At 38.2% G+C, this 16,441-nt stretch overlaps 1 protein-coding gene across 1 annotated transcript; it reads right to left on the reverse strand.

Annotated features, from left to right (window-relative positions):
- Nucleotides 1-4,122: 4,122 nt before the first annotated feature.
- LOC131914081 (olfactory receptor 7G2-like) lies at nt 4,123-5,079 on the reverse strand. Its single transcript, XM_059266675.1, has one exon. The coding sequence runs from the start codon at nt 5,059-5,061 to the stop codon at nt 4,123-4,125; it is 939 nt and encodes a 312-aa protein (XP_059122658.1). The 5' UTR covers nt 5,062-5,079.
- Between the last annotated feature and the right edge of the window lie 11,362 nt (nt 5,080-16,441).

Below are 16,441 nucleotides of genomic sequence, written 5' to 3' on the forward strand. Positions count from 1 at the left end.
GAATGTAGAGAGAGAAAAGGCCAATGGGAATGGTGGGAAGTTGTAAAACCTCAAATCCTAACCCCACTGACACACTTCCTCCTATGAGGCCACATCTCCTAATCTTTAACAAACAGTTCTACCAACTGGGAAAAATAAATATTCAAGCATATGACCCTGTAAGGATCATTCTCATCTAAACTACCATAATCCCTTATATCTTTCTGGTAAAGGTGGATATTAACATATATTAAAAACTGTAATAATTGTGATAAATTTCTGCCACCACAAGCACTGCTGCTTATACATTTCTAGTATACAACAGAACAGAGCTCTTACATCATTATTCATATTAGCTGATTTTGTTATTTCATAATAGTTATAAACTATACATTTATTAACTCTAAGTGTCATGTAAGTGTAAAAGTGTTGTGATGAATAAAGCTCACATGGATGCCTTCACAAGTGTGACTCTGGTGTGTGCCCTTAGGTTGAAGTATTTGTAGTCAACATTCTGGAAGTCAGTGGTGAATGTATAACTTAATTTTTTATGACTTTCATGTCTGCACATTTAGGCATCTATAGGTCAATATGATTATCACTTCTGTTACTAGAAGTTTCACCATAATAAAGCTGCCAGGTTTTTGCATTATTATCAGTGTTGACAATTCCCTGAAAATATAGATTTTTCACAGAAACAATAGATTCAAAACAGCAACTGTACTCACAACCTGAAGAGCTATTTCTAATATCAAAACTCGGTGCTCATATTAGACATAATTTTCACCCAAATACTTCTCCGTAAGTCATTGTTTTCATAATGTAATATATATATTACATTTTGCTTCCCCCCAATAAGAAGTAAATGAACGAAAATTGAATGGGATTTGGATATGAAAGAATGAAAAGGAAAGCATGGGCTGGCTTTTTGGAGCCTGGGGCCTATGCTGGGACACTTTGCTCAGCCTTGGTGTAGCGAGGAGGGGACTGGACCTGCCTTGGCTGAGTCTGCCAGACTGGGCTGACTCCCCAGGGGAGACCTTGCCTTGGAGGAGGTGGGAGTGGGGGTGGATTGGGGGGAGTGCTAGGGGGGTGGGAGGAAGGAGGATGGGGGAACCTGTGGCTGATATGTGAAATTAAGTTAATTATAAAATAAAAATACTATTACAAAACAAACAAAAAACAAATACAAACCACACACACACACACACACACACACACACACACACACAAAGAAAAGCTACTATTTAGACTTTTTGTTCATTCATAGAAACATTTGTAGTAATCCCCCAATAGTAATATCCTGCAAAAAGGTAGGAAGAGTATAAACATGAAGACTGGAACAATATGGGGAAATATCATTTAGAGATATGTAAATAATATCTAAAAGTGATATTATTCATCTAAAAGTGATATTTAGCTATCTGTAAATGATATTTAGAGAAATATACATGTAAATTACCAAGAGCTGATGTAGTGGAAGAATATTAAAAAGTGAATCTCTACACATAGTTTATCAGGATCCTGACAAAAGATAGTTATGATGTTATTGTTAACTAGATAAATTATTAATGTATTTGAGAAGTCACTTTATTTATCTTAAAATGTTTAAATTTTATTTTCAGAACTTTTATAAATGATTACAATGAAGTACAATCATATCTGTCTCTATTTCTCCCTTCAACTCTCTTTGCATCTACCCCCACAAAATCCTTTCAAATTTAATGTACATTTTTTGGATAATATACTGAATCTAGTTAGTGCCACCCTTACATGAATGGATGTAGGGAAATCTAAGGGAACATGGGACACTGCCCACTTGCCACACTCTCCCAAATAAATGAATATTCTTCTTCCAACAACTACCCTTTGCCAACAGTTCGTAAGTAAGGAGTTGGACCTTGAGATTGTGTATTTGATCTATGCAAGAGTTTTGCCTGCCTTGATCTTGTACAGTTCTTGTGCAGGTAGCCATAGTCATTGGGAGTTCATGAGTTCAATAGCCATGTCATTTACAGAAGACAACATTTCACGGCACTCCTCATAACCATTCAGCTCTAAGGTGTCCTTTCTTCTTCATCGTCTGCCATGTTCACTGAACCTTGATTTTGGTGTGGTTAATATAGATGTCTCTTTTAGGAATGAGAATTCAATTTCTTATTCTCAGCACTTTGGCCAGTTATGAATTTCTCCATTGAATACTGCCTGCATTAAAAAGAAACTTCTCTGACTATGGGTGAGAGCACCCCAGGTCTAAAGATAGAAGCACAAATATGTGTAAGGCGATTGCATAGACATTAAAAAAAAAAAAAAAAAAAACACCAGCTGGATGGCAGTGGTCCACGCCTTTAATCCCAGCACTCAGGATGCAGAGCCAGGCAGATCTCTGTGAGTTTGAGGCCAGCCTGATCTACAGAGCAAGATGCAGGATAGGTGCCAAAACTACACAGAGAAACCCTGTCTCAAAAAGCCAACCAAATAACCAACCAACCAATTAACCAAACAAAGAAACAAAAATAACAACACCAGGCTTTAGACTAGAGTCTACATACCCATCCATGAGATTTGGACCAGGATTACAGTTTCAAACATGAATTTTCCTTATGTAGAAAAGCCTCAAATTCATCTGAGAAGTAACATTATTATTTAGATCTCTTGCTATTATTGTGTCAGTATGTATATCTTACCTAGCATGTTGGTATTGCTCATATAAGATGTTGCTCTGGATAAGACCATTAATGTATTCCACTGGCCAGCAGCATACACAAAAACTTCCAGCAGTATGGAATGAGAAGTAAGTATGATTGGGATGCACTTTATGAAATTCACAAATCACCAATAAAATATAATTTAATCAGGAATGAAAGACACCATTAGTATCAATATATATATATATATATATATATATATATATATATATATATATATATATATATCAGTAAAAATATAATAAGAAATTATAAATAAATAATCATTTAAAAAGCTACTTCTAGAAGTTTAGCGAAATTTATTTGTACATTGCATATTATAAAAACTGCTTCTAATATATTTTCTATGATCAGATTATAATGAATTATTTCATTTTTAATTGAGGATTTTATAAACTCTTATAATATGCTATGATCAAATCCACACTAATTACTTCCCTTCCAATATCCTCCATATCACTCCACAACTTTCCCATCCCTAGGGCATATTTTCTTTGTTTCTTAAAAGGCTTTTGTCTATTTAGTGTTCCCTTGTATGTGCATGAATGTAGTGTCACATGCTGGAGCACTGGTACCCTCTGCAATCACATCTGAACAACAAAAAACTGGACATGCACATAAGACCACCACTCATTCCAGTACAGAGACATAGTATGGCAATTATTCAACAGTTAAGCATTCATGTAGCAGAGGAAAGGGCAGAAATGGTATGTCTTTGGCATCATATATAATTTGACATCTACATTTTCCCTGAATTCATGGTAGTTATGTAGAAAAGTTCTTGAGAGGAGAGATTTATTGTAGAATCAAGTGATAATTACTTAAAATTTGCTATATATGAAAAAACTGATGTTCTATTTTAATTCACGAATGGAACAATTGATAACTTTGGACTGAAACCCATTTCATGTTCATTTTAAAATCTTATTTATCTAAACTAATTGAATTCTTAATGTATTAAATTTTATTGATGATGACACATTATAGTAGATATTCTTACTATGACAGGTAGATTCTCAGTACACATTTATCAAGTTGCTCAAAATCTAAGAAATAAGTTGCAGTTCTCTGGTTACCAATAATACTATCAAATAGATGCATGTTGTTTCAGTTGTGTTCATAACAGTACGGTTTACCAACTGTAACTACTTTTGAAAACTCAACAGAACAAATATAAAACAATGACATTTGTAATTTTAGGTTGCCTTTCTATATATTGTGGATAAAGCAATTGCTCTAAGAACTAAAGTAATAAACAGATGGAACTTAATTCAGACAATATAACATAGAAAAACCTCAACATGATTTGAAGTACACCAAGTCATCACACATTGAAGTCATTTTAGTGACTATAGGAAAGTGGAGAATTTTCACTCACTAGATTTCTACTTAATTTCAATTTCTTTAAAGTGCCATATGGATAGCATAGGATACATCACAGAAGATAGATGAATCTACCAACAAGTTTCCTCAAGGCTTCCTTCATTTCCCTATTTCGTAGGCTATAGATAAAGGGATTCAGCAATGGAGGAACTACACTATACATCATGGAAGCTATTGCTGTGTTTCGGAGAGATTCTGTTACTGCAGAGCTGATGTACACCCCAAAACCTGTCCCATAGAATAAGGAAACAACAGACAGATGTGATGCACAAGTAGAAAAGGCTCTGTGCCTTCCACTAGAAGATGGCATTCTCAAGACTGAAGATACAATATAAATGTATGAAAAAGCAATTCCACAGACAGGACCACCTCCAAAGATAAAAGCTGCAACAAATATCAAGAAATTATTAAGAAATGTATCAGAACAGGCAAGCTTGATAATCTGAGCAAGCTCACAGAAAAAGTGGGGGATTTCTAGTTCTGTGCAGAAGGAAAGTCTCAGGACCATCAGACTATGGAGTAGTGCATCCATAATACTAAGGAAAAGGGAGAATAGAACCATCAGGACACAGGAAAAAGGGTTCATGATGACTGTATACCTCAAGGGTTTGCAAATGGCCACATAGCGGTCATAGGCCATCACTGCCAGGAGAAAATTTTCCATGCCACCAAAAATTGAAACAAAGCAAATTTGAGAGAGACATTCTATGTAACTTATGCTGTCATCTTGTGCTTGAATGTTGACCAGCATTTTGGGGATTGTGACTGTACTGTAACAAATGTCATTAATGGACAGAATAGAGAGGAAGAGGTACATGGGTGTGTGCAGTTGAGACCCAGAGCTGATGGCCATGATGATAAGCAGGTTTCCAAGAACTGTGATCAGATACATGGAGAGGAACATGGTGAAGATGAGGGGCAGAAGTTTGTGACTGTCTGTCAGTCCAAGCAGATGAAATTCTGAAAGTGCTGTGTGATTTTTCAGTTCCATATTTTTGTTGGGAACTTTGAAAAGGATAAAGTAAAAAGAAAATTGAATTCATGAGCATCTGTGTCAGATTCACTTAAATTCCTGTTTGAATAGTACTGGCTATAGTAATAGTCTACTAATAGAAACCTGTATTCTATTTTTTTACCAACCTCATATAAAATAGTTGGTCTTAATGCTTAAAGCACTCCCAAGATTTCTCTCCACAGTGTGTAAACTCCTGAAAATAGTGTAATATTTTTAAGAGAAATACTTATTGAGAAAGGATAGATTTCTGAATGGAGAAAAATTAGACCTATGGTTGTCCAGAATATAGAACCTGGTAAATAAAACATTGGTTAGTATTGCCCTAAGTTTGTGTGATTATTTGACTGAGAAGAGACAAATCAAAAGTATCACTTTTCATATTTCACTCATTCTTATTTACTCTCTTACTCACGTTACTTAAGAATGGAATTTTCATAAGATATTTGCCTTAATTTTAGAAGCTCACCTGAATATTGGAAATTGAATATCTGTCCTCAAGAAACAATGCATTAAAAATTCCAACTGTTTCTGGCTCTGAGTGTGTAGGTACTATGATTTAAACTTATACCTCACACTGAGTTACATACACAACCTCATATCTCATGGGGATAAATAGAAAAGCTCCTCATTATTCTAGTTATTTACTTCACTGTTACTGTAATCCCAAAGATGCCTATTGTGGTAAGCATGTAGTATTCCAAGTCTCTTGTTCTCTGACTCTGGAGACCAGATATGTGACATCTCATTCTACTCATTGCATCACTTTCACAGATATGGTGTCCAAACAGATGTGAAAATTTTCTCCTCTGCCACATACATGTCCCTGCAATCAGAATATACAACCTAAACACATGGGGCTAAGCAGTCATGGAATGAACTCTCTGGAACTATGATTAAAAACTGAAATCTGGTTTCTTTCTGTGTGTTTTTGGTCAGATATCTCTAATGCTAAGCTAAATTACTTAAACATATAATGAGCACCTTTGCAAATATATATCATCAATTTATATATTGTCTCTATAACCAGATAGATAAATATAGGAAGAGAGTGAATAGGTGGATGTTTATGTGTATTAATGCTTTATTTTTAAGATTAAGTAGTTTAACAGTATACGTAGTATAGCTGAAGTTTTCCTGTGTCCCACCTGGCCTGCAGTCAGGACAAATCTCTCTCATCCACTGGTCCTGTAGCCACTCAGACCCAAGTAAACACACAGAGGCTTATATTATTTATAAATTGTATGGCCATTAGCTCAAGCTTATTACTGACTAGCTCTTACACTTACATTAACCCATAATTCTTATTTATGTTTAGTCACTTGGCTTGGTATCTTTTCTCAGTTCTACCTTCACATCTTGCTTCCTCTGTGTCTGGCTGGCAACTCCTCACTCAGCCTTCCTCTTCCCAGAATTCTCCTTGTCTGCTTGTCCTGCCTATACTTACTGCCTGGCTACTGGTCAATCAGCATTTTATTTATCAACCAATCAAAGCAACACATTCACAGCATACAGAGTGAATGACATCACCAATCATTTCTTCTTTTCTTTGTATTTACAATGAAGGTTTTAACTTCAACATATAATAGAACAGTTATCAAGCAAGAATTACAGTTACAATATCTAGTCTATTTGTATTTGGCAAAATTAAAGAAAATATTCTATTTATCCTATATTTGTGAGTCTAAAGTTTCATATATAATTTATCTTTTATCATAACTAAGCAAAATTCAACTACATCAAAGATACCAGAAGGATATAATATTACCTAAGTAAACAGGAAGATTATTGTAAGCAACTTCCAAAAAATCTAGAATGACAGAGACAGCTGGCTACCTGGACAAAGCTGTTTACCCAAAGCTGTTCTGCAATGTTGGGGCATCCATTCTTCAGCCTACAGGCCTAGAGTCTGTCAGTTTTTTTTCTCTGTGTCCTATAGAATGTCTGCCAGTTTCTTCTGCGAAGCAGGAACTTGAAGGACCATTTCGCCTTGCAATTTAGTGGTTACCTTCCTATCAGAGAAGCAAATAGGCAAACTGAGATCTTCACATTTCCCTCTGTTCTTCCAAGTCCAATACCTCAGCCTTATTCCCTGCTCTATAGCAGACCTTCTGCTGTAGCATCTCCTCACTCTCTGTCCATATTTCCAGGGGAATAACTAAGCACGGTGTTCTATGGAATAATCTACTTTCATCCACCTTGTGAACCCTCTGTGATATCCCCGGTCCATTACCATTCATAAGTGTCAGCCCATCCCCCCTCCTAAGTGTCAGATCACAATATACAGAAACACATTTTATCTGGAACTTCCCCACATCCACACTTATCCAGACCTCAGAAAATTTTCCTACCAGGCAACCCACAGCCTCCACATTCTCCTAAGAACTGTAGAGGAAACAAAAACCAAGTAAAAAAGCGTCCACCTAACAAAGACAAAAATAAATATCAGTACCCAGAACTATAATCTTTCCAATCCCAATTCCTAGATGCCAGTATGAAAACATGAGCATGAAAAATAATATCCAGGACAGAATCCAGAAGCTCTGACTGGACCAAGAGGTGAGTGTCTCTTCTTCTAGCCAGAGAGTCCTGTCTCTAGGACCCAGTCCACAGGGCACTATCTGTAACCCCTTTCCCCACCCATTGCTGCCCCAGGTACAGGCCAGCAGGGAAGACTCCTGTGGGAAGGCATCCTCACCAATACACTACCCCATCAGACCAGACCCTGCAATCTACAAGACCTATTCTCTGCCCCAAACCAACCCCACCTGCTGTGATCTTAGCAGCTCCCTGAGACACATAATCTGCCAGCTTTCACTGGATAAAGAAGTGAATGTCTCCTCTCCTCTCCTTAGAGTCCTGTCTCTAGGACCCAGGACACAGGGCACTATCCATACCCCCTTTCCCCACCCATTGCTGCCCCAGGTACAGGCCAGCAGGTAAAGACTCCTGTGGGCAGGCATCCTCACCAACAACTCCACCAGACCAGACCCTGCTATCTACAAGACTCACTCCCTGCCCCAAACCCACCTCAGTGATTCCCTGAGACACAGACTCCACCAGCTCTGATTGTACTAAGAGGCACAGTTCCTTCAGAATCAGACATCCCTTGCACCAATTTAAGGAAGAGATGGGTAGACGTAAATGCAAAAATACGTACAGAAACATAAAGAGCAATATGTCACCACCAGAACCTAGTGGTTCTACAACAGCAAGACCTGAACAACACAACATAGAAGAAACTGAAGAAAGTGACCTCAAAAATAACTTTATGAAGATGATGCAGGCCTTTAAAGATGAAATGAAAAATTCCCTTAAAGAAATTGAGAAGACAAACAAAAAATGGGAAGAAATCAATAAATCCCTTAAAGAAAACCAAGATAAAGCAATTAAACATGTGAAGGAAACAGTTCAAGACCTGAAAACTGAAATTGAAACAATGAAGAAGACACAAACCGAGGGAATGATGGAAATAGAAAATCTGAGTAAATGAACAGGAACTACAGATATAAGCATAACCAACAGAACACAAGAGATGGAAGAATCTATGGCATAGAGGATACAATAGATGAAACAGATACATCAGTCAAAGAAAACACTACAGCCAAAAAGTCATAATACAAAAAGTCCAGGAAATTAGGGAAAACAATGACACTATGAAAAGGCTAAACTTAATAGGGATAGAAGAAGAATACCAAGTCAAAGGCACAGAAAATATATTCAACAAAATCATAGAAGAAAACTTTCCCAACTTAAAATAGTAAATACCTATGAATATATTTATAGAACACCAAACAGACAAGACCCTCCAAAAAGTCCCCTCACCACATAATAATCAAACCACTAAACATACAGAATAAAGAAAGAATATTAAGAGCACCAAAGGAAAGGGGCTAAGTGACTTACAAAGGCTGACCAATCAGAATAACACCCAAATTCTCAATGAAGACTCTGATAGCCAGAAGGTCCTGGGCAGACACTAAGAGACCATGGATGCCAGCCTAATCATAGCTGGTAGATTCTGTGTCTCAGGAAGCTGCTGAGGTCACAGGGGGAGGGGTGGGCTTGGGGTAGGGAGTGGGTCTTGTAGATTACAAGATCCTTTGGGGGGTGTTGGTGGGGAAGCCTGCCCACAAGTATCCTCCCTGTGGACCTGAAACTGAGGCAGTGATGGGTGGGAATTGTGGAGCATGGGTTGTGCCTCAGGGCCTAGGTCCTAGAGGCAGGATTCTTTGAGGAGTAGAAGATTCACTCACCTCTTGGTCCAATCAGAGCCACTGAGGTTGCAGGGGGATTGGTGGGCACAGGGCAGGGAGTGGGTCCTGAAGACTGCAGGGTCAGATGGAGGTGTTGGTGGGGATGCCCACATGCAGGAGTCCTCTCTGTTGACATGCAATTGGGGCAGCCAAGACAGAGAATTTATATCCAAATCATATAAAGAACTCAACAAAGATTCGAGAAATGACACAATTAAAAAAGAAATATGGACTTGAATAGAGGATTTTCAATAGAGAAAGTAAATGGCAGACATACATGTCAAAAGTATTCATCATCCTGAGCAACTAGGAAAATGCCAAGTAAAATAGCTCTGATATTTTATCTCAACCAAGTCATAATGATTAAGATCAACCGATCAAATAACATCAAATTCTGAGATGTGAGGAAAGAAGAAACTTCATTTATTGTTGCTGGTGATACAAACTGATATAGCCATTCTGAAAATCAGTGTGAAGAATTCTCTAAAAGGTTAAAAATTATATCCACAATGAGACCCAGATTTACCACTTCTTGACATATGTCCAAAGGATTCAACATACTACTATGCAAGTATCTGCTCAGCATTGGTAATTGCTGCTGTATTACCAGTAGCTAAGGAATGTAAACTACCTACCTGTCCTTCAATTGGTGAATAGATAAAGGAAATAAGGTACATATACACTATGAAATACTATTCCTCAATGAAGAATAATAAAATTGTGAAATGTGCATGTAAATCAATGGAACTAGAAAATACTTTCAGTGAGTTAACAGGCCCAGAAAAATAAATGCTGCATGTTCTCTCTTTTCTGTAGTTCCTAGCTTCAAATCTGCATACACGCATATACAACCTAGAATAACCTGCCAAAATAGAAAAATAAGTTAAGCAAAAGAAAAAAAATATACCTTGGCAGGAGGTGGAGGGTTTGAGCAGATCTATAGAGCAATGGAGGGGAGTATCAGGACAGAGGTGATATGCAGGAAGATATGTGTGAGGAATTTAATGGAAAAGAATAATGGAGGTCAGTACAGAAGAAGGAATGAGGATCTATAAATAAAAATAAGATTTCTTGAAAAAGCCTTAAGGAACCATGTGTTTTATTTACCTAAAATTACATGATAGATACATGTGTGTACATATGTAAACAGTTTAAATGAAATTATACCACTTGGGGTAATAATGTTCCTCCCTGGGAAATATATACTATCTAACAAAAACCCAAGTGCCAGAATTAGAATACTCCTTTTGACAGATGGGTAAGGGAATCCAAGGGACTCCTAAAACAATATAGGCTATTTTTATTTTCCTTTTATTATCTCTAAGAAGAAGTAGGAAGTTCCTATTACTGAAGACATCAGGCACTTTGGACCCAGGACAGGATAGAATTCAGCTTGATTTGATGCCAAAACTCCTCTCTGAAAAATAGTACCAGAAGGTGCTATGTATGCTGTCAAGGGAAGATAGCATTCAACTGTCCTAGTCAGCTGCAGTCCTACGAACCAGAACAATACTCAGTCCTGCAAGTTATCCTCAAAGGTTCATTAAGAGCATAAAGACTTTTGTGGCAAACACTCAGCTGTCTAATTGGATGTAAGACCTACTCAACAAAATAGAAAACAGGCCTGGTACTATAAATATCGTCAAACCTCTCATGACTAGTGAGGTTGTTGATGTCAGAGGAGAACTTTATAATGTCACTTGCCTCAACTAGTATAATTCCTAACTGCTTTTAAATGTTTATCCTTATAGCTACAGACAAGTGTAGCTTCCTACCACTAACAGAGCAACTTCCTTTTTCAGCAGATGGAGACTGTTACAAAAGCTAAATGCAGATAACAACTTTATGTGGGCTGCCTAAGTCTTAGCTGACATACTACTTACACCTAAGATTCAGGATACATTGCAGAAGTTGGAACAGAAAATTGTCAGAGTCATAAGACCAGGAAGTCTGCTACAAGAACAAGTTTTAGAAATCATGATGAAGCTATAGCAATAAATTCTCAACTAACTGGCTTTTTAGTGAAGACCTGAACAATGACAACACAGGTGAAATATAAACTTACAACAAGAAGATCTCACAGCATGACAATTAGGGTGTTTGGCCATCTTATCACCAGAGAATGTCAGTTCGGGCTTTCTCTCGACCATTGCCAGTAGCCTATTGTGGAGGTATCTTTGTGGATTTCTGTGGACCTCTCTAGCACTTTGCTTCTTCCTATTCTCATGTGATCTTCATTTATCATGGTCTCTTGTTCCTTGTTTTCCCTCTCTGTTCTTGATCCAGCTGGCATCTGCCACTCCCCTAAGCTCTCTTTCCCTCGACCCTTGCCCTTCATTACCCCCACTCACTTCCAGGTTGTTCATGTAGATCTCATCCATTTCTCTGTCATTGGGCGATCCCTGTGTCTTTCTTAGGGTCCTGTTTTCTAGGTAGCCTCCCTGGAGTTGTGAATAAAAGTCTAGTCATCTTTGTTTTACATCTAGTATCCTCCTATGAGTGAGTAAATACCATGTTTGTCTTTCTGAGTCTGGGTTACCTCACTCAGGATGATTTTTTCTAGATCCATCCATTTGCCTGCAAACCTCATGATGTCATTGTTTTTCTCTGCTGAGTAGTATTCTATTGTGTATATGTACCACATTTTCTTTATCCATTCTTCAGTTGAAGGACATCTAGGTTGTTTCCAGGTCCAATGACTGAGGAAACCAGATGCAGAGATCCATGACCAGGCCCCAGGTGGAGCTCCAGGAGTCCAATTGGAGAGAAAGAGGAGGGTTTGTACGAACGAGAATTGTTGAGACCAAGATTGGAAAAAGCACAGGGACAAATAGCCAAACGAATGGAAACACATGAACTATGAACCAATAGCTGAGGAGCCCCCAACTGAATCAGGCCCTCTGAATAAGTGAGACAGTTGATTAGCTTGATCTGTTTGCGAGGCATCCAGGCAGTAGGACCGGGTCATGTACTCAGTGCATGAGCTAGCTGGCTGTTTGGAACCTGGGGCTTATACAGGAACATGGCTCAGTCTGGGAGGAGGGTACTGGACCTGCCTGGACTGAATCTACCAGGTTGAACTCAATCCCCAGGGGAGTCTTTGCCCTGGAGGAGATGGGAATGGGGAGTAGGGGGAAGTGGGGGGGGAGAACAAGGGAATCCGTGGCTGATATGTAAAATTAAATTAAATTATAAAATTAAAAAAAAAGATCTCACAGCACTTCACCTTTAGATGAAGAGCCACAGACAATTAAAAACTGCTGAGAGAGTGAGAATTAGTGTTTTCCAGAGATGAGGACTGTCTTTATGAGTTTTCTACTGCTCTGGTAGAAACCATGATGCAAAGCAAGTTGGAAGGGAAAGGGTTCAATTGTGTGATATATCTCAGCCCACACTCCATTGAGAGATGTCAAAGCAGGAATCCAAGGCAGGAAACTGGAGGCAGAAAATGAAACAAGCCACATAGGAGTGCTGCTTCTACCTAGCTCTCCACACTCCTTTTCTTACCCAGACCACCTGCTCAGGTGTGACTCTGTCTACAATGAGCTGGATCCTCCCACATCAATTATTAATCAAGAAAATGCCCCACAGAGTGGCCTACAGTCTAATGTGATGGAGGCAATTCCTCAATGAAATGTTCTATTCCCAGTATATCTAGGTTTCTGTTTACTTGACAAAAACAAATGAGCAAAAGGAAACACTCTACAATGTTTTTCCAATTTCTAGTGGTCACCACTAAAAGAATATACATATAAGCAAATGTACACACTTGGATCCATTTACATATTTATTCTCATATATATGTATATATATACATATACATATATGTAACAGTAATTAAAGGACAAAAAGTCATGAATTTGAAAAGCAGTTACCTAAGATGCATGGAGAAAATTGAGGGGAGGAGGGAGAGTTATTGTAATCACATTTTAACAAAATAAAAAATTCTGGAAAAATAAAATAAAAAATTATTTTCTTAAATTCAGGATTCTATAAATTAAACAACTAACTATCCAGATATATGGTTTGAACATGTTCTCAAGTGATGCTGCTATTAATGCTTATGATTTTATTTGCCTTTTCTCTTCATCTTTTCAAAGTTGTTACCTGTGAGATCAAGTTGAGAAACCAAACAGATGCTGCACAATTCTGTCTCCTTTTACTGACAGATGATCACAAACAGCAGCCTCTGCTCTTTATCATGTTTCTGTCATTTTCTTGGTCGCAATCTTGGAAAACCTGCTCATCACCACATCTGTCAGTTCTTACTCCCATATATGTACTGCCATGTAGTTCTCCCTCTCTAGCATGTCCATTAATGTCATCTGTTCAAATGGAAGCAGGATCCTTAGGACTTTGGTGAATATTCAAGTACAGGATGAGATGATTACTGATATAGAATGTCCCTCACATCTGTATTATCCCAATTTTTAATAGCATAGAAATCTTTCTTCTCAAAATGATGGTCTATGTCCTCAACAGGTCCATTTGTTACTATCAAGAAAATACATCTATGACATGCTATTTACTTGGTGCATTTTCAGAAATTTAGTATAATCAAATTACTAGTAAGCCCAAATGATTGACCATTCTGACTTATTAGTTCTTAGAGAATTTCATACAGTGTATTTTGATTATATTCACCTCTTTCCTTCTGCTCATCCAAGGTTCTCCCCCAGTTCTCAACCCACCTGACTCTTGTTCATTTTCCAATCACCTCCAGTTTGTGGTACTCATATATTCTTGGATGTGTGAGCATCACTGGATGATAGTTATCTAACTAGTGGCTTTATCCTCAAGGGAAACTGACTTCCTCTCTCTCTTATATGCCATCAATTCCCAATCTTAGTTACTAGTGGGACTTTAACATCACTTCTCCATGTTAGGATTTGTTCTGTCTTAAGCATGGGGCATATGAATACTTTCATAACTGCTATGAATTCATACACGTAGCTACTCTGAATGTACTTATTCATTGCCTTTGTCTCTTTGCCACTTGTGAGCCTCTGTGTTAATCAACATCTACTGCAAATAGAAGCTTCTCTGATGAAGGTTGAAAAACGATTTAATCTATAGTTATAACCCATTAGAAGTCAGTTCCATATTGTATTCATGAGCATAATATTATTTCCATTTAATAGAACACAAAAGCTTCATCTCTAGTACCTAGCTTTCACAGTGCTAGAAGGTGCTATTTGTACTACCAGATGGAAAGCAAGGAGTCCTGTAAAATATAATTATGACTGGTCTAAAAAGAAATGCTCACTGGTGCAGTAATGATATGAACATTTTGGGAAAAACAAACCACTTTCTCACTTCATTTAAATATTGTTCCACAAGATGAAACCTATAGTTGGCACAATTGTTTGTCTGTGAAACTGGTTAGATAGGGATGAAACTTCTATTGCAGTACCAGCATAACATCTCCATATTCTGTGACTCTTAGTCTTTGTATTTATTTTTATTCATTATTTTCTCCTCTATGCTGCCCTCCCATCTCCTAGCCCATTTTACCCTTCCTGTTCCATTATTCCCTTTGAAAATTTTCTGTAATTGCTTTTAATACCCCTCCCATTGAAAGACATTTCCGTGGTCCCTTATGAATTCTTTGACCTCTGTGGGTATTCCAAATGAAACAAGTGTACCTGAAGTTCAAAGCTAAATTCCAGAAAGGGGAGAACACATGTGACTCTTATTCTTCTGGGTCTGGGATAACACATTTAGAATACTTGTTTCAAGCTCATTCCTTTACTTATGGATTACATTTTCACATTTTATAGAAGTAGATGAATGATATTTTATTGCATAAATATACCGAATTTCATTATCTGTTCATAAGTCTTGGATGTCCAAGAGTCTTACATTCTTTAGCTATTGTGAATAGAATATCAAAGAACATGCTTGAAGAGGAATCTCTGTAATAGGGGTTTTCTTTTTTCTTTTTTTTTTTTTTGCGGGGTATATGTTGAAGAATAGCATAGCCAGATAATGCATTAGATCTTTATTTAGATTTATTTATTTATTTATTTATTTATTTGTATTTTGGTTTTTTGAGACAGGATTTCTCTGTGTAGCACTCGCTGTTTGGAACTTACTATGTAGACAAGGCTGGCCTCAAGCTCCGAGGTATGCCTGCTTTGACTCCTGAGTATTAGGACTAAAGTTGTGCACCCCCATGCCTTTAGTCATGTAGTATTTAGAGTTTTTATTATTATTATTTTATTTTATAATTTAATTTAATTTTACATATCAGCCACGGATTCCCTTGTCTTCCACCCTCCCGCACCCCTCCCACCTTCCCCCAACCCCATCCCCATTCCCATCTCCTCCAGGGCAAAGACTCCCCTGGGGATTGAGTTCAACCTGATAGACTCAGGCCAGGCAAATCCAGTCCACTCCTCCCAGGCTGAGCCAAGTGTTCCTATATAAGCCCCAGGTTCCAAACAGCCAGCTAGCTCATGCACTGAGTACATGACCCGGTCCTACTGCCTGGATGCCTCGCAAACAGACCAAGCTAATCAACTGTCTCACTTATTCAGAGGGCCTGATTCAGTTGGGGGCTCCTCAGCTATTGGTTCATAGTTCATGTGTTTCCATTTGTTTGGCTAATTGTCCCTGTGCTTTTTCCAATCTTGGTCTCAACAATTCTCGCTCGTACAATCCCTCCTCTTTCTCTCCAATTGGACTCCTGGAGCTCCACCTGGGGCCTGGCCAGGGATCTCTGCATCTGGTTCCCTCAGTCATTGGATGAGGTTTCTAGCACGACAATTAGGGAGTTTGGCCATCCTATCACCAGAGAATGTCAGTTTGGGCTTTCTCTCGACCATTGCCAGTAGCCTATTGTGGAGGTATCTTTGTGGATTTCTGTGGACCTCTCTAGCACTTTGCTTCTTCCTATTCTCATGTGGTCTTCATTTATTATGGTCTCTTGTTTCTTATTTTCCCTCTCTGTTCGTGATCCAGCTGGCATCTGCCACTCCCCTAAGCTCTCTTTCCCTCGACCCTTGCCCTTCATTACCCCCACTCACGTCCAGGTTGTTCATGTAGATCTCATCCATTTCTCTGTCATTGGGCAATCCCTGTGTCTTTCTTGGGGTCCTGTT

This window comes from Peromyscus eremicus, chromosome 7, assembly GCF_949786415.1.
Source record: "Peromyscus eremicus chromosome 7, PerEre_H2_v1, whole genome shotgun sequence".
Lineage (NCBI taxonomy): Eukaryota > Metazoa > Chordata > Mammalia > Rodentia > Cricetidae > Peromyscus > Peromyscus eremicus.